The 20,183-nt window shown below is 37.4% G+C and overlaps 1 protein-coding gene across 1 annotated transcript; it reads left to right on the top strand.

Moving 5' to 3' along the window:
• Positions 1-568: 568 nt before the first annotated feature.
• On the top strand, positions 569-15,162 carry LOC145780631 (glutathione S-transferase 1-like). The gene is made up of 5 exons (XM_082592255.1): positions 569-768; positions 3,300-3,447; positions 11,868-12,006; positions 14,448-14,632; positions 14,926-15,162. Exons 1-4 carry the CDS (start codon positions 569-571, stop codon positions 14,630-14,632), a joined length of 672 nt encoding a protein of 223 aa, XP_082448381.1. The 3' UTR covers positions 14,926-15,162.
• The last annotated feature ends 5,021 nt before the right edge of the window (positions 15,163-20,183 follow it).

Raw genomic sequence — 20,183 nt, 5'->3', positions numbered from 1 at the left:
TTGCTTGAAGTTTTGGGCCCAAACTAATGAGATTCTTGGGCTCCAGCCTCGAAGTCAAGACACTTTCAAGAAAAACGCACTATGTCCTATCAATACGCGATGGTTTTTAGTTCCCGAGCCACTTAAAAAGGTTACGGGCTTTGAAATTATCCCGATCCCGAGTCTAAAAGTACCCCGTGTCAACATTACTGATTATTTGTCTGACTCCCTTTAAGAGCTGTGGTCAAAATAACTCCTGAAGAGAGTCAGACGAGAAACTGCTGCTTCGAGCAACTTTATGAGCGACCTTGAACTTACTATTTTCAAGTTCTGTAGGCCTACCACCAATTAAGAATCAAATCTACCAGAAACTTTGCGTCGAAATAAATTGAAAATTTTGAAATTCTTTTTGTTGTTGAACATGTGGAGGTCAATTATTTCTATCTAGGATATTTATATACAAATTGTGGAAGTTTAAGTCGGTCTTGAAAATGTGTTAAAAATTGAATTCGATAGCTACAGTATTTGTAATGTATTTTCAGATTAAGTTCTTAGCCTGCATAAGATAATCTGAGGTAAACATTTTATTATGCCGCTAATATTGTACCAGTATTTAGCCAGTCCCCCGTGTCGTGCAGTTGGTATGACACTAAAGGCATTGAATTTAGAAGCAGAAACCGTTGTCACAAACGGCGTCGTGGGAGATACAAAGAAACCAGAGTATCTTGCTTTAAATCCAAGAGGAAAGATTCCATGTCTAAAAGATGGAGATTACATCATTTCAGAAAGGTATAATTACCGTATACAAAATGAATTAGCCCAACCTCATAATCATTTTATACTTAGTTTCATAGCCATATACCAACTTAAGAGTAACTCTCCATTCAGTGGCACCATGTGGACAAAAGGGTAGGCAATATATTTAGCCAGAAACAAGACTTCGATAAGCGGAAAATTTGCTTTATCAATCTTGATGAACAGCAGGCCTGGGTCAGATAACCAAGTATGCCAAGCTGCCAAAATTAAGCTTCGGAGGAGACTTCCTTAGTCCTAGGATGAAAATTTCTACAATCAATTGCTAAGGCCATCAGTGGTTTCCAATTTTTTAAGACTGACTGCTGTGCCTGAATCTAACAACGTCACCTGCAGCAACCTCAAACGCAAGAAGACGGCTGGTGACCCCCTATATTGAGTATTGCAACCCGACCTACCATCTTTTTCTGAACAACAAGATCAATCAAAATGTATTAAAGTAGTCCTAGGGTCATGTTAACCGCTCCCCGAACCTCCCCGCTGTTGAGGGGCCCACTCATTTTAGTACCGGTATGTTTAATGATTTTGGCAGTTGAAATTACTTGCATCTGAAATTACTTGCAGAAAAGAAGCTGCTACAAAAGCTCGATAAATCAATTTCTTAAATCACGTAACCTTGGATGTTTTTACTGCTTTTCTAACCACTGCCTAATTCCGTCTGGGGGCCCACGCATATTTAACAGTTGCAGCATTTTTAGCCTTGTAGTTTTACATTTTGTATTGATAGCTATCATTGTTTACTACGGAATATATAGCCTACTTGGTAATAAGGCTCCGATCTTTTCCAAAGTAACCAGCCACTACACTTTAAACGTTAAAAATGTGCCTAAATGCGTCACATCGTTTTGCGATTATGCCTTCCAAACCATTGACAATTTATAGTTCTTCTGCCTTTTCAACCATTCTAGACTTTATGCACTTAAAAGGGATTGACTTCTTTCCCATGTTAAAAAACTGTTCTAACATGCGCCTCATTTAATTTAGCCGGCATTTTGCCGTTACCAGGGTGTGGCCGTTAGTGTGCATTACCAACTACGTGGAGCCAGGAATGAGATTTGAGGTTGATGTGGAGGACCAATATTATCATTCCCTCATATGGGGAAATGGAAGAAATAGAGGTGCTACCTCTCACGCAAACCCCCATCTGGACAATGGACGTACAGGCAAATGATAAAAATATCATGGAAACAAAAAATCTCTAATGATGAAGCACGGCCTACTGAAACACGGCCAAATATGTTGCTTTTTGGGAAAATTTTTAAGAGTCTAAATTGTTACAATCATAGCCATGATAAACCTGTCATTTTTCCACTTACAGAAGTATGTAAAACAAGCAATATTTGCATCTAGACATATTTTTAGCTTGTTTTGCCAGAGATTAGATATGTATGTTAAGCGCAATTTATGCAATAATAATGTAAAATATGTAAGACTTTCCAACTGCATCCTGGAGGTAGTCTCATCAAACAGTCGTTAGGTTTTTTTGTAAAGCAGGATCTTTCGCCAATAGCCATACTTTACTTGCAAAACTAAACTTGGCGAAAAACAAACGAATTAAAATTTAAATTGTCACATCAAATGAACAACTTACAACATAGAATCCACAAAAAATCCTTGATATTTTAAATGGAACATGCAGTTACACCAAACGATACTACCTCCAGGGTGCAGTTGAAAAGTCTTACATATTACATTATTATTGTGTAAACTGTAAACTATGCTCAACGTACATGCCTAATCTCCGGTTAAACAAGCCAAACATATTATGTCTGAGTACAAATATTGCTTATTTTACTTACTTCTGGTAATGGAAAGATGACAGGTTTATCATAGCTATGATTGTAACAATTCAGACTCTTAGAAATTTCCTCAAATAGCAACATATTTGGCCGTGTTCTAGTAGGTCGTGGATGAAGTATTATCCAAATTCATTTCAAGCAAAATTCTTTTACAAATAATCGAAAAAAGAAAATTGAAGCATTGCACACACACAATAAGGCAAAACTCGTTACAAAGATCATGAATAGAAGGGAAAGTATAAACGGTAAATGAAACAAAGGTAGGCCAAAAACGATTTGGACAACAAACATCTTTAAATGAACAAAATTGAAATATTAAATTGCAATCGAAAAAAATGGTGCATTATATCCAGACCTCAATACGAGAAAAACAGATAATAATGATGATGATGAATTTTACATTGTATTTTTTTTTTCATTTTTGCAAAACAATGCTTGTGCACTTTAGCTAGTGGCATGTATATTACAATTTAACCTCGTTGACAAGACATTAAGTGATAGCAGGCCAAACCAGTTGGACCCTACTGTATGTGTGATTTTGTAATAACAACTTATCAAAATATCACCTGTCTGTGTTTTTGAAAATATTATATAAGTTATCTGTCACTTTCCCTAGAAAACCTTTTTGCGCCCTCCAAGTTGGGTACCACTGCTGGAGAGTATAAATAAATGACAATAACGTAATAATGCATCTGAAATTACTTGCAGCATTGCGATTTCTGCCTATCTTTGCAACCAATATGAAAAAGGAGAAGATAGCATTCGGCTCTACCCAGTTGAACCAAAAGCAAGAGGATTAGTCGATCAACTATTATTAGTCAGTGAAACAATCTACAGAGCGGTTGGAAATTACACGGTAGTTATAGGTTAATATGTAGCCTAGGCTTACTGTAAAATATGTACTTAAACAAATTTAATTATAAAGCTGCAAAATTTTTGAGTTTTTAGCATACATTAATTTTTGTTTAGATTTAAGGATATAAAGCCTTACCCCCAAAATTTTCGACAGTCTATCCCTGTTTTGGAAGCTTTCTGCATATTTTGTAACCTAATAATTGTCCTTATTTGTTTACAAGAACTGTACAAAAAGAAAATTATTCACACATATTAGGCAAATATTAAATTACTAATCAGACTTGTATTGTAATATAGACTACGTTGGTCTATCTAAATTTTTAATTTTTTATCATCTTGGATATCTTCACTGTTATTTATTTACTTATTTGTGTCAATTAACCAATTATAATTATCAATGATGAGCTTAGGGGTGGCTGCTTGATTTGAAAACCTTGAATGGTCATTTTGCAGGGTCCTCCCGTTGCTGTCATGCTATTATCACTTTTTTTTTAATTGTGACCTTTTCAACAGTTTTCCTGTACATTGTGGTTTGATTTCTCGTACATGTTTTTTTCTCAGCAGCCAATAAAAGCAGCAGAATATCTATCTACCTTTATTTACGAAATATGAAAAAATATCTGGCAACCTTGCCACAAAAACATAGCACGATGCCCAAAATTAACTCGAAATGTCATCTCATCTTGCAAGACACATGCATAAGAATTAAGAATTAAAAGAAAAGTTAACCATGAGACCTATTTTTGGAGGGAAGATGGTCCGTTTAAGCAGGATAGTAGCGAAAAAAGCTATGAAAATTATGCAGAAAAGTTTATTGAGATTTGGCAGGGGGAGATTTGGTACCAGAACAAGACGATAGATGTGTCCGAACCCATGATTTTTAAGATTCTGATTCAATCCTGTTTTTGCTTTTTGAAATCTGGATCCGATCCGGATCCGGCAAATTCTAATATAGGCAAATCAGATCCGGATCGGAAATAGATTCGAAGTAATTTTATGACATTTTATTATAAAAGTATTTCATCACAAGACAGATTCACACTTTTTGTAAAAATAGTTTACAAAATGGATTCATGAAATTCAATAGGCTATCCTACTAGGCTATGGTCAGTGCTGTATTCGTAAAAAAAGCACAGGGTATAGGCTACTGTCAGATTTGCAAAAATGATAAATAAGCCTAATACACAACTTTCAAAATAATAATCTTTATTCTACCATAACATGAATTATTATCAACATCAAAATTGGACGAAAGGTACAAAATTGTTTATTTTTCCATGAATACATTCCAAACAGCCTGCCGAGAGGAATCTACATCTTAATCCTCTTTACAAATTTGGGATCTAGTAGTTGTCAAGAATCAGTAAGGATAGCATAGGCACTCTCTTTGGAAAACCAGAGGGTATACTATTAGTTGCTCGAAAAAGCAGAGAGTATACTGCGTAATGCGTATACCGCCGTATACCCTCGAATACAGCACTGGCTATGGTACTTAGTGAGTGCATGGTGCTAAGCGTACTGCTGTACCTACATCATGGATTAGGCCACTGCTTGATAACCTCATATAACACTTTTGGTCTCTACATAACAAGCGTTCTGACTTGCCATGTGTGATCTGACTGACTTGCATCCTGACTTCCTTCATTCAAATGCATAATAGAGGGATTCCACGTTACGCTTCAATGCGCACCGAGAGGTTGAAGCGTTGCATGGAAACCAGGTACGGTATTGCGAAACCCTCTGTTACCAATCAAGTTATTTGTTTCGATGCTAAATATCTACGATGGAAGTGAATAACTGGTCATAATCTTTACAATATTTACCATCGTTTGATATAAGATCAATATCAGACTGGACTGGACCATCTGCAAGACCTCTCAAAGGAGGTTATCAGTTTTTCATTGAAGATTATTTGCGTGAAATTTTTACTAAACGTGGAGACTCTCAATGTTTTATCTGCAAGGCAAAATGTTGGCCAAGTCAGAGAATATGAACTCACACTTCGGATGAAGCAATCGACTCTAGTAATACAGAGAGCAAAATGCTCTTGTACGGCAGGGTAAGTAAATGATTGGCAATCTATAGCCTAATGCTATAAATCAAAAATGGGAAAAACCAACTGAAAAAGGTGATCTGGTACTATGACACTTCCTCAAATGGGCGATCTACCTAATACAGAAAGCAATATCACTAAGAAAATAAATCAATAGCTTTTTTTCCTTGGTCTGAACCTTAACCTTAACTTAACCGGTTTTCTTCCATAATGGAAGAAAACCGGTTCCATAACATAAATTAAATCTTATTGAAATACTATTCTGCCGTCCCAAGGTAAAGCAACGTAACTACAGATTTTTGATTTTCCCACTTTTTATTGTTAAATGCTTCGCAAAGACTATATTTTTCTTCCAGCAAAGACTCAACAGCGTAACTGCAGTAGTTTGCGAGATATTTGTTGGTAAAACGACGTAACTACATATAAAGATGATATATGCAAAGCCAAAACGACGTAACTGCCAGTTACGTCGTTTTACCATAGAATCCAGAGCAAATAATCCCAGTTACGTCGATTTACAATAGAATCTAGAGTTAATCCCACATTCTCAATGGAGTGTCAGTCTCTGCCAAACAACGCCAGCTGTTTTGCTCGTGTTGCAAAGACAATTACGTAGAAAAAGAATAACCTCATTTTGTAGATAAAATTCTTATTTGCTTCTGAAGTGAAAACATTAGTACAGAAGCTCCAGAGTCAACACGCAACAAAATATTAACCTCATTTTGTAGATAAAATTCATATTAGCTTCTGAAGTGAAAACATTTTATCTACAAAATGAGGTTAATATTTTGTTTCGTGTTGACTCTGCAACTTTTGTACCCAAACACTCTTCATAAAGCGTCTTACTCTTGTAGCATCCTTTTAGTGAACAGAATCAGCAGTTAGCTTTAACGCAGTTACAAGACGCAAATAATGGCAAAAAATCGACTTGCATGAAGTTGTGAAAACGCCTATGAATGATTCTGTGGACCATAACGCTAACGACAGAGACTACATGGTGACATACTAAACAATCGACCACAATTTTAGGAATAGCTACTCGCCAACGACAAATCACTTGACTTAATTGATGTTAACTAAAGATACTGCATTGTATTTGAACCATATTACATATTTTCTGTGTGAATTCAATACATTGCGTCAGATACGCCGGTTTGCCTTTGCAGCACGGTCAGAAACACAATCCGGTTTACAAAGGCAAAGCGACGTAACTACACTAATTATCTAGCGAAAATTAGGACAGCAATCAATGTTTTTGTTCCCATTGAAACAAAAAGTAGGTAAGATCTTTTAGTTGGAGGCCTCAAATGTTGAATTGCGATTAAAATGTCGTTATGGTTTACGATTAACTTTAAAGCGCTTTTTCTCGGTTTTAACTTTTCTGTAGTTACGTCGCTTTACCTTTAGACGGCAGTATTGTGTGTGTTAGCCTGGTCAAATGTTTTAAGGTTCAGACCAAGGAAAAAAAGCTATTGATTTATTTTCTAATGCTATAAACATTTCTTTCTATGTCATGTGAAAGTTTGGATGGGTGATATTAAATTGTAATGTAGTTGCAAACTAGTCTTTTTACACTTTTGAGGATTATTGTTTTATTAACCATATTATTGCTACTGCTGCTTGTAGCATAAGCCATTTGATATTACAGCTAAGCCTATATGCGGTTTATGTATAGCCTACCTACTGTAGTAATGTGAAGCAGTTTATGCTACGGTACTAACATGGATAACTAAAACTAGGCCTACCACGTTTGGTTACATAGTCCTATACTTTGTTCTGTTACCGTGCATGAACTTTTGTTTGGTATTAATTTGCATTTCTTTGTGTTGCAGACTTGGTGGTAGATGCAGTCACATTACTGCATTGCTATACAAGATGCATCATTTTCACATTTGTGATGTAAAAATGATCACAGGAGCTTTATCCTGCACCAGCACAGAGCAACAGTGGCACAAACCAAGAGGCGACGCCATTTTGCAGAACCAGTCACAAATTACATCTTTACAAGAGCGGAGACCGCCCGGACCAAACGGAGGGTGAAAAGCACCATCACATCACGCAGATTCGATGCCAGATGCAATGACCTTAAACGTCCCTTGCTTGAAAGCAAAATTGAAGCCTTTGCAGCATGCTCTGCTTCAAATGCACCATTTTCCTACCTTTTGAAAAATCATGATGCATCAAAAGAAGACATGCTTGTACATGGGCTTACAGGAAGCACATCGTCGCTGCGTAGCCGAGTGGTGAGAACGTCTGTGCGACGTTCGAAAGGACGTGGGTTCGACACCGCTCCAGAGCACGCGGCTGTGTCTCGGCAAAGACACTTAATGGCAAGCCAAAATAAAGGAAGCAGCTGACTCGAAGACTATATGTCACTTCGCTGCTTCCTGTCGTCTGTTGTATCGCATCTGTGATCGCAGTGTACTGTATGTTATCGCAATGGGCGCAAATAAAAACATGACTATTATTACATGCTCTTGAGGAGGCAACAACTTTGCAGTCTCAATCAGTTTTATGGCTCAATAGCCGAAAACGACAACTAACCTCCTCAAATTTTGGAAAAATTATTAAGCGGAAGACTACTTCCTTTTTAAAGTCAATTTTTAAACCACCAATGCTACACCATGTTCCAGCTGTTCGCCACGGTTTGACAAAGGAGAAGCATGCAGTTCGGTTATATCGCGAAAAGATGGAAAAACAACTAAACAGAGAAGTAGAGATTTTTGACAGCGGCCTAATAGTCAATCCTGGGTTAATTTTTTTGGAGCTTCCCCAGATGGAAAAGTGTTTGACAAGTACAAAACCGGGAAAAATTTTGGACTCTTGGAAGTGAAGTGTCAATTTAAATATACAAGCAACTGTACACAAGAAGCAGCTCTTAATGATGACTTTTGTCTCCATTTCGTTGTTGATGAACTAAAACTGAAAAGTAGGCTACACACAACTACTTTTTATCAAATTCAGGGGAAAATAGCCCTCAGTGGTCTGCCTTGGTGTGACTTAGTTGTCTATACTTCAAAGTCTTTATTTATTGAGCGAATACACTTCGATATAACGATCTGGACTGCAAAAATGGTACCTTCCCTTGCAAACTTTTGTTTTAGTTTTGAGTTACCATATTTGGCTGAATAATTGTTTTTATGGTGATAATGTGGTTATGTAACCTATTCTGTGTTCATGACTTAAAAATAAATCAGAAAGATGGTGTTAAACTGGTTTTAATATGAACGGAACAATATGTGCAGTGTGCAGTACTGTAGTTTGTCTAGACTTTCAGCGCAAGCTTCAACCCGTCACGGTATGTTGGTTCACCGTGGAATCCCTCTATTGTATAGGCTACATCCAGGGATATCTAAAGAAGGGGATACGAAGGCTTTTATTACGTCTGACAATAGAAGGGCTTTTGTTTATCGTAAATAATCTGTGTTTATCGTAAAATGACAATTGGCACCGATAGTAGTTTAAAAAATCTTGTTATGATAACTTGCATTGCGCTATTAGCATCAGGCCTGGATATTCACAACATGCTCATAGTTGCTTGTTAATTCAACTACCCATATACTTGCTTTATATCTAGCCTACTGCAAAGGCTTTGTTAAAAAAAACAGCTTACAGGTAACTTTTCAACTGTCGTTGTAAACAAGTAGCCTATTCTTTAAATATGTTCTACGTAACATTTGCTAACTGTCTTCTGTAGCTCATTGTACCAGCTGCACTACAAAACTTTCTACGATTTTAAAAAGAACCACATGTTTAAAGCACTACAAACTACCGCCCTGGTAGTGTCACGAGAATAAGGCAATCGCTGCGAGCAGGGGTGCCGGAACGGTTTTTGACTGGGGGGCAGGATTATGAAAAAAGGGCACTTTTATTGCTGAAAGGCCAATTTTTTTTTCAGTTTTAAGATAAGATATAGCAATAATGCTCATCCATCAGTTCATCATCGAGTAATGGTACAAGTGTCCGGTATATAAAGAACAATGGCACGGAAGAGCATCGTGCTATGTTATGATGATGTAGGCTAATTACCTACTGTGATACAGAATTTTGTGTCGTGATTCGTGAATATTATTTTGAGGCAGAAATGAAACATTATAAAAGGCCTCGAAATTCACGGCGGACATATACGCCGTCACAGCATGTGATGTCCGCGGGAAGTACCATCTAGATCGGTCATAGCCTATTTGTGCACCGAGAAATAACACAGGAACTAGCGATACCAATCGTCATTGCATAGCACGAACAATTGTTGCGAGAATATAATTTCCCGCGCATTCTAGCGCGCATCTAGAAAATGTGAATACTGTATCCCTTAGCTTCCATTCAAGGAGGAAAACTTTCATTTTTACGTTGCTTCAACGATTGATGACATTGAATCAACGTAATAAAGGTGAATTTTTTCTAAGAATTGATGGGAATACTGGTACTTCTACACTAACCACGCACAAATGAGTTCAAGTTTTACCTCACAATGTCTGGCTTTAATCTCCAAGTAATATTGATGGCAAGGTTGGTTACAAAATTAGATTAAACGAGTAGGCTATATTACAGCAAGATGGAGCAAAAATTGTTAAGTTTTGGTATTACAGTAAGATAGAAAACGCCCAGGGAAAATTCACTTTCGCTTACTGACACGCAACAATAAACCTAAAGAAAAAAGCCTAATGAAACTTTGCACAGTAGAAAATGGTAGCGTTAGTGTAGAAGTTTTCCGACTCCTGCCCAGAGCATTGTGACGCAAGAAGCCACACGACCTCGTTCGGTGAAAGTTAATCGGTTATGCGTCGTAAGCAGCTACACGGCGCTTTCCCGCTTCAAGCGCACGTCGTTGGTCTGATGAAGGCCTTTCAGAGTGACTTCGATGAAATTTGAAAAGCCTTCTAAACCGCAGCTATAATTCTTGAATGGCGAAGAATTATCAAGATAAAGTGATTAAGCATGACGATCGACGTTAAAACTGGTGTGTCCGCCGTGAGACTTAATTTATCCGCCGAGATGCTCCTCAGACCGGACACGTTTGTCCGCTGTCAACAAAAATGAATTTTGAGGCCTGTTATAGTTAAGCTAAAAGCTAATAGTTGAAATTGTTATATCGTATTGCAAAATGTGCAGCAGCTTACATGACCTTAAAAGGGCACCATTGCCCCCCCGCTTCCGGCGCCCCTGGCTGCGAGCCTTCATATCCCCTTCTCTAGATATCCCTGGCTACATCACACAACCGCTATGGTTGCTGAAATAACCATTCAGTGCATAGCAAAGCAATAACTAAAACATGTTGGCTGTAAGCTTGATAAAAATCTATCATCATTTTTCAACTTAATGTAGCCTACGCCTAGTAGCTTGCTTTGTAACCCATGCATGTTTATTATTGTTTATCTCTAACATTAAATATTTTCAACACATACTGCAGTAAACAATAAACATGTAACAAGCAAAACTGATGATTAGAACTTGGAAAAACCATGATCTCACAACATTAACTTTGACCTGACCAAAGTTTCAGTGTTAGGCCTACCACAAAGGCAATGATTCAAAACTTTCTCTGGGTTTGGAAATTTTGCCAGGAGCTTATTAAAATTTTGAAAAAATTCATGAAAATTTAAAATCCGAAGCCGATCCGCATCCTGTTTCTTTTGAAAAACAAGATTCATAAGGAAGATTACTTAGTTTTCGAAACATTTTCTAAACTTGAAAACACTCCTATTCCACATTTTGAGCGATTGGTTTTGAGTTGTTTTTTTATTGATAGCCTATGTTCATTGTTCAGCAAGTGCAATGTTTTTTTTGTTTTATTATCTTTATCCTGCATTGCGGGAAAGCGGACTTGAGCGCTATGCATCGGTGTACGCCTTCCGACGTACACCGACCTGACCCACGCTGCAGCCGACGGCAATGTCTGTTTCCGGTTGTCTACTCTACTTATGACTTAAATTTTGGTACTACCCATTACTCGAAATCGATCACTGGGTAGAGGCAATTGCCGTAAAGTTTCTTGCCCAGAGAAACAACAGCAAGTGCGGAACAGAAAACAAAAACAACAATAACAAGAGAATGACCAGCTACTTGAGTTGTGTTGTAAATACTTTTTGTGGTGTTTGAGTTTCCCTTGCTAAATTTTACAAACATTTCCATAGCTGGCCTACTATTGTGTTTATCGATTTATGACGAACGCAATATACAGTAGATGTTGTAAGCACTGCTTCAGTTGCATAACTTCATTTTAACATCGTTTCAACATCGCGAGACGTTGCAACGATATGAAAAAATAGTCGTAAAAGATGTTCAAAGGCAAACTAAGAGTAAATCGAAAACCAGGACAGAACTGTATAGGCTATGAGGAAATGCTCATAGCTTGCGATGTTATGCAGAACATGCGTGCCATATTTAGAGGAACTGATAACAAGCCAGATGAGACCAAACTTTCCGAAGTCATCACAGCTTTGAAATTATGTGAAGAATATTTGACGAGAAACGAATATATGGCTGGCAACCACATGACTTTGGCAGGTAAGCCTAAGATTTTTTTCCCTCAAAGTTTATTAACATGTAAAAGGGATATGGAATTTTATTGAACAAAGACTTTAATAGAAGTAGGCTACAGTGAAATACCTAAGCTAGATAAAAGTAGTTAATCTGAATTAGAAGGAGGTCTATTCATACCGTAGCCACAAAATATTGAAGCCACGCAGCCAGGACCGTGTCAACCAACCCCGTAACCCTCCAGAGGGAAGAAGGGCACGGCCGTAGTATGTTAAATGTTTTTTTAGTTATACAGTAGAATTTGCCTATAACGGCTTCGTTTATAACATCAATTCGCCTATTACGTCACATTTCGCTCGGTCCCGGCAGAATTCCTATCTTTTACGTACATTGTAGTTCGGCTACAACAGCATCGCCTATAACGTCAATTCGCATGTAACAGCACCCTTTATTGGTCCCCAGACGTCTTTTGTTCGTTTATAACGTCACTTTCAGCCATCACCTTCACCACGAACGGTCAGTCTTTTAATCTAGTAAGCGCTGCTGCTTGAAAAATGCCTTTCCTTTATTTTGCTACGTCGTTCGCAGCAGGGACTTTAATAAACTGAATTAATTTTTTTCTTGCGTGAAAAACTATCACATGTAAAAAGCAGCTCTACAGCAGCTGACCTTTAAACATCTCAAAGCAACAGTTGTACGTGCAGTATTAAAGTTACTGTATAAACTAATTAACTTTTTTTCCCCGCGTGAAAAACTATCACGTGTAAAAAGCAGCTCTACAGTTGTGTCAAATCCGAAACAGCTCAAGATCAATGCCTTTTTTTGCGAATAAACAATGAACTTCTCTACTACTGTAGCCTATGTAATGAGCTATTGCGCAAATTTTCTGTACCTTTCGCTGTAGATTACTTTTTTTTTAAACAATTTCTTTGTTTACTGTATTTTCTGCCTGCCTTTTGTCAGTTTGGTGGTACAAAGTAACCCTGACTGGATTATACACCTCTTTCTTTAATCAAAAGACAGTTGTGGAATAGTTTGCGGTAGTTCGTCTATAACGTGGGTTTTTGCAAATCCCCTAGAAGTGCCGTTATAGGCGAATTCTACTGTATTTGAAAAAAAAAATCTTCTACAGAAGCACAATATTTCATAACTTAAATTATGCAAGGCCATATCGTTACCGCTTTCCACACTAACGACTGGGAGGTCCACATCCATTAAGGGGCCCATGCATATAAGTTTGTTAGTCCGGCACTATTCGGTTATTTGAAATAAATACTGCTATAAAAGCTCGACATTTAATAGCTTGCATCAATAGACTTCACCAATGATTAAAAATTGGCCAATTAAGTAACCCCATTCGATTATGAATGATTAACCTGTTCCCGACAATGGTTCACCCATGGCCACTTGAAATGTGGCCTGATTTGTCACATTTTGATTACAGCTACTGCTAGTGCTTGACTGACATTTTTTGAGATGTTTTTACTTTTTGCGGTTTCCTAATGACAAAAATTTTTTTTGTTGCCTTGGGGAAGCAATAGCAAATGAGAAAAAGTAAGTTGAAAAACGCAAAATCAGACTGTTATTGAAAATTAACAGTCTGACTAAAATCTACAAAATCAAATTTTCTTTGTTTTTCAACATGTGAAGATGTTAAAACCTATTGTGTCATCTGGGGAAAAGAATAAAGAAAGCGTAAAAATATAATTTTTAGAAAAATTTATTTAAACCCTCGCCCTATGTTAGAAAAACCTGAAAATTTCAGAAAAATGTGACAAATCAGGCCGTATCTTTAGGCGGCCATGGTTCACCTAATCAAACGTCATATAAAAACCGTTCAGGTCTACTGAATCTTAGCGTATTACGTCATGGAATTTTTCCTAAAAATGAGCCAAAATTGCACCATCGTTCGTAAGACTTGTATCAAACCTGTTTAAACATGAAACATGGCATCACCACCTTTGAACACCTGTTTGAATTGCGTGACAATGTCTTTCACTATTACGTCACAGTACTGCGTACGCGAGTTTGAGATATTGATATCTATTCTGGACTCTGGTCATTCGTGAAATGGTTGCTTGAGAGTTAGTCGCACATTTAACTGTTTGCTTAGTGCTTGCTAGCTGGACAAAAATTCCGTCTTTATCTAATTAGTTTGTTCTGTAGTGACAGGTTTTAGTGGCGTACCGTGTTGCGTCTCATTTTCGATAGCCGCGGGCTAATTTTACAGAAATACAATTTTGAATAGACGTTTCAGAAGAGTGTTTCTCTTTCGGTCATTACATACAGACGAACGGATTCGGGAATCTTATGTTACAATTTTCCCACGAAGAGATTATGTGGTTTACCACTGTGACCATAACCAGAGCTAAGTCTACAACTCAATAACAATTCACTCTTTTGAGAGATTATTATTAAAAGCAGTATACCGCATTAATAAGCCTAAGATAATTGCCATTCAATTTCAGATTTGTTTATATCTTCACCAATTCTCATGCTATCTGTGGTTACCAATGGTCATGACCATCTAAAAGATTACCCAAAAACTCAAGCTTGGTATACCAAAATCAAAGCGCTGCCTTATTATGATGACGTGAATAAAGAAGGACACGAGCTTCTCTTCAGAGCGTACCAAGAAAGACTGAATATCTAGGTGGATATTTTTTGTCTAGCTTGGAAAAATTTCAACATCATACTACCTCAAATGTACCATTTCGAAGTAAACATCACCTGGAGAGAGCTATACAAAATAAATGTTTATTCGAAAGCCATTTGTTTGTAGACTATAATTTCACATAACAGAAAACTTGATTTGTATAACTGAAGACTTGTTTTTAAACAGCCGTAATTTGGTTTACCTCATGCTTTTTTGTTCTTCATTTTACGCAGGCTTATTTTTTGCAATTGATTTCTGCACACCACAGTTCAATTCAATTTACTTTGCAGCAAAACCAACAAAAGGAAAAGGTGGCAAATCCTTAATGGTTTAAGACGTGCATGAAAAAACTTAATTTTGAGATTTTGTCACGGAAATATCTTCGAAAACAAAAAGGCACATGAGCTGTTGACTGATGATACGTTACAGAAACAATGCATTAGATTCAGATTCTTTCAAGCCAACAAACAACTCTGCTTCAAATGACATAAACGCCCAATTTTTTTGAGAAAAATATATAGGCCTACCCCGGTTTGAGGTAAGCTTTTGAAGACCAACATTTGAATAAAAAGTTTGAATTTATTGACTTTAATAATGTTTCTGCTGAGATATATCAAAACTTTTGAATCCTCGTAGAGAAAAAATAATCATAGAAAAATTCGGGCATGCCGTAACTTTTTCCGCAATTAAAAAAATTTCTAAAAGAAACTAATTTTTCATTTCCAAAACAAATCAAGGTCTTAGTGACGAGGGAGCTGAAGAACCTCAAAGAGGAAGAATTTTTTAATCGTCTCCAGGGATAACTGGATAGAATGCAAATGTGCATTAACTCGACAGGAAATGCTTTCATTGGGACGATTCGTAATTTATAAAAAAAAATTGTGTAAAAGTTACTTCCTTGTTGCACCTCGTATATCCTACTAAACATGTGTACAAACACACCTATTGGACTATATTTATGTAAGCAAAAACATAAGTACAAAAACATATAGTTTATTCACAGATTGATACTGGGCCAGCATTGTTACTACAATTAGGCAACATTTTCTGGATCGGTGGGGATGATGAAAAAGTAGATTAGTTTCAGTCCACCTGTTGATTGCTGTCGTCTGTATTTAAGGAAAAGTCAATCAGGGATTTATTGGGTTTGATGCGGGCTAATACAACGTTCACCTGGCGAGACAAATAGCTACTGACAAGACAGAACGAAAGGTAACACAGATTGCGCAACAAGGACAACTTGAAGGTCACGTGATTATACGCACACCAGTTCGTGTGTTGCAGATGCAAATTGCAAAGGGGTAACATCGTTTCCTATTGTGGTGTAGACAATACAAATCTTTCTATTATGTGCATCCATGAGGGTTGACAGGCAGGTGGAAAATCAAGGTTTTCTATTTAAGTCCCTGCAAAGCACAATGATTAAGGGTTAGGCCTAGTGATTTCGTCAATTAATCCAAGGTAGAAATATGAAAAGGAGCAAGTGACAGCTGGAAACATTGTCTTAAAAACAACCAACTTCTAGACAAAATTGATAACAAAGGAAGTAATGAAATATTACTTGAATTGAAAACCAAAGTGTTCTAGGTGTAACATCAAGGTTTGAAAAAGTTTTAATAAATTATGATATTATTCCAAAATTGTATCCAATCACCAGGACATTCTGGTGCGGCCCAATTGATGCAAGACTGATTGCAGCCGATCTGTTGCAAGGACATCTAACCATGGTACAAATTCTGCTTCATTTATTGAGCATATGCATATCTAGCCTTGTAAAGATACTTTTGTTTACCATGTGTTAAATTTTCATCACAATTTTCTTTCACTCAATATCTGTTGTGATGCAACAGTTATCCAAAATGAGATGTACCACTACCAGTAACAAAAAACTTCACCTACCAATTCCATACATGCCTAAAAGTAAGATGTCACAAATCCAATAAAAAATTGTCGTTGAACAAACTTACAGTTTGAATATTGTGCATTGAAATCAAATCTAGAGAAGTTTGTATTGAAAAAAGGTTTAGCGTTTTTTATGTATATTTTCGTTTTGGACAACACTAGGCTATACAGTATACAATCTCTAGCACTTTCAATGTGGTATCCTACTGCACTGGCATATCGCATTTTAGTTAAGTGCACTTTAAGTTAAAGGTAGAAGTAATTTTATATCGCCTTTTAAAACGTTGTGATCCTATTAAGTTAGCTTTTATGTAGATTGTCATTTCTTACATCAAATACTGGCATTGGATAAAGCTTGCATCACAATTAATGTCTAGGAAAAAAATTGTGATGAGGAATTCAACACTGATAAACAAATATATTTGCACAAGGCAAAAGATGCTTAATGAATGAAATAGAATTCAAATGAACCAAATAGTCTCGTGGAGATATATCCTTGTGACAGGTCAGCCATTGTCATTTTTGCACCAGGCCGAAAGTGTCTGAATGCAATTATAAAAGTGAAAGTAGAAGAAAAATAGAAAATATATAGCTTACTGAATACAGTAGGCCGATATGTGACTTACTGAGCCAGTGTATGAATTCCACATTGGGGATAACCAACTGGTGCTTCACAACAAGGACAATGTATCAACTAAAATACCAATATCTTGGGAAATGTTCATTGCATTTGTCACGATTTTTGGTGAGGTATGGCAGACGCTAGATAATCTGTGCTACATTAAAGCACAACACGTCTGAAAAATGATTGAAAATGTTGCATAATTAAGATTGTTATACATCAAGCTTTCCAAATGTTGTCTATCGTAATGAATATGTAAAGAACAATTTAGCTAATCAAAGTACATTCAATGGCTATATCCAGGCTCCAGGGTATTAATATCTGTAGTGTTTTATTGCACTTTATATGGTCAGTGGTCACGTACCATGCAAATGCAACAATAGCTTTATAGTGGGTCACATTAAAGTCTGGACAGAAAAAAAAGTGTGCAGCTTTCATTCAACACATTTTTGAGGTTTATTAAATCACAAAATAATGTTTTGAATATATTATAAATTGAGTGTTAACAAAATAGTTAGTAAATTTCTTTATGATGAACTTCAAATCTGGGCCATAAAAACTGTGTAGATCCTGTTGCAATATACAACATTTAAAAAGTGGAGAAGTTATCTTAAAAACCTTCAAACTGATCTTTGTCTGAGAACACATTTTGTTAAACTTTGATTATTTTATGAAGTGAAACCTTTTTCTGTTTGTTATCAAATCAAAACATTTGTTCAAAGTGACCAGCATGTAATTGGTAGTGTGGTACAAAAATAGGTTTTAAGTTTGTTTCGCATGGATAAGTAAGCTGTCCATTTGCACTACTACTAGACTTCAAAAATTATCATATCATACGTATTGACTTTAAAGTAGAACATTGCCATTGTACCAAAAGGGTGCAAACTATGCATAGGCGCCGACTCCGGGGGGGGGGGGGGGGTTATAGGTGAATTGTTTGTAAACAGTTGTCCGTAAAGCAATTGTTCGTAAAATCAATTCTTCGTATACATCAATTCTTCGTATATATACATCAATTCTTCGTATAGGTGAATTGTTCGTAAACAGGTGATAGGTGAATTGTTCGTGAACAATTTTTCGCAACAGCAAGGTTTGTCTTGCAATTTCCGATGAAGGTGCGTAATGCAAATTTTCCTGAATAACCAAGTTACGACGACACAAAGAAATAAGCACAATGAAAAAGCGCATTTTTTGTTATTTATTGGAATACAACAATTGTCTGTGTTTAGCAATTCTTTGCTTACACTACCAATACTACTTTGAGTAACTTCGTACAAATTGTCCACGAGCCAAGTTTAGTATGAAGTATTGTGTGCAATTCCACGCAAGTAATCCCAAATTTCATCATCTTGAAAGTCTTGACGCCAAGTTCGGACGACTCTAGTTAGTCTTTCTGCACTGTCCTTGTACTTCTTCTTTGGAGGGGGTCCTGCCTGGCCACTGACATACTGTTCAATGCGAACCTCATTTAGGTTTTGCTCTCGCTTGATTGCAGATATGAACTTCCAAATATCTGGATGATTTGCAGGTACCTGGAACATGAACCCCTTGTGCCATCCTTTAATGCTATTATTAGTTTTGGGAAGGCCACTGAGGACGCCATCATAGCAGTTCCACATTTGAATTGCAAACATTGGAGGACGGCGCCCTTGACGACGATCTGGGTGCCCAACCCAAGTGTCTTCAAAGTAGTCAATTACTGGCTGGGCAACATCTGGTAATACATTCCCATCAACGAGAATGTCAACTGACTTCATCAATAGGCACAAAGGCCAGAGACGACAACATGAGCAAACTCTGCACTTGTCTCGTACTGCTCTTTCAGGCCACTTGATTGCGTCTTTCTCCAAATGCACTGGCACAAATGGAAGAAACAGCCACGGTGAGTTGAAAGTGGGTATACTCTCTGCTTACTGCATTGACCATGGCCATCTCAAAGTCAGTCATGATTGTCTTTGGAACAGCAACAGCAGGTAACAACTCCTTGATCTTTTGCAGCAGATGAATGTATGTCCCTCTCCTTTTGTCCCCCAGCAGGGCATACACCAGAGGCACTGAAGTGTTTTCCTTCAGTCTGTGTATTGTGTAAAGCTGTTCAAACAGTGAAGGCACTGTTTTGAAGGTGCCGTCAGCATACTAGTGCTTTGAACGGGCAAGGAGCTGCAGATTTCTTTCAGTGGCAAAGAGGACCATACGGTTATCTCCAGGCCCAGAATCATAGGCCAAGAATGTTACACCAGCAAACGTTTTCTTGTACTCTACTGGAAGCACAATGTCACGGAGAGAATGTGGGATTGCCGGGCCTGCATTTTCCTTCAATCGCACTTGGGTCACTGCCCTTTTCATGCTCTGCACACTTGGCAGTTTTGCTGCCGTGGCTTGACTGGGTCCAATAGTTTTTGCTGAGACGAGGTAACGTGGGGCATCATGACTGTCTTTTGCTGCACAACGAATATTTTCCATAACCTTTACTGCTTCGACATGACCAGCATCTCCAGCATGATTGTGCTCACCTCTGGATTGTACAATGGCTGCCATAGCAGTTGTTACTCGTTACAGTTGTTACATTTCTTATTAAAATGCTCACATTTCCAATATGTAGTTTCTTGCCCTTGTGCGTTAAGTGCACTATAATCTTTGTAATTAAGCTGGCCACTATACAAAAGTTTTGGCTTTCCTTTTTCGCTGCTCACAAACTGTAATGCCATTCTGAATCAGGGACTCTACACTCTGTCTGCTCGTCTACACTCTACAGGTACAGCACGTCTGTAAGCACAAATAGCAAATCTCCAGCATATAGGCTACCCTAATTGATTGTTCGTAAACAATTGTAACTGTTTTTTTTTTTAAAAAGCTGTAGCCTAACTTTTATGAACATTTGTTTACGAACAATTAGTATTACGGTCAATTGCATGCCCGAAGAATTGCTTTACGAAGAATTGATTTTACGAAGAATTGTTTTACGAAAAACTGTTTACGAAGAGAACGTCGGACACACACCGGGGGGGCGGCACCCCCCGTAAA

The sequence above is a fragment of the Aplidium turbinatum genome, chromosome 12 (assembly GCF_918807975.1).
Source record: "Aplidium turbinatum chromosome 12, kaAplTurb1.1, whole genome shotgun sequence".
NCBI classification, from domain to species: Eukaryota; Metazoa; Chordata; class Ascidiacea; order Aplousobranchia; family Polyclinidae; genus Aplidium; species Aplidium turbinatum.
This window is presented reverse-complemented; position numbering and strand designations above follow the sequence as displayed.

Bases quoted from the DNA above. Each gene is read 5' to 3' on its own strand.
- LOC145780631 (XM_082592255.1), top strand. From the start codon at position 569: ATGCCGCTAATATTGTACCAGTATTTAGCCAGTCCCCCGTGTCGTGCA. The intron at 769-3,299 runs GTATAATTACCG...AATTACTTGCAG, and splicing joins GATTACATCATTTCAGAAAG to CATTGCGATTTCTGCCTATC. The intron at 12,007-14,447 runs GTAAGCCTAAGA...ATTCAATTTCAG, and splicing joins CAACCACATGACTTTGGCAG to ATTTGTTTATATCTTCACCA.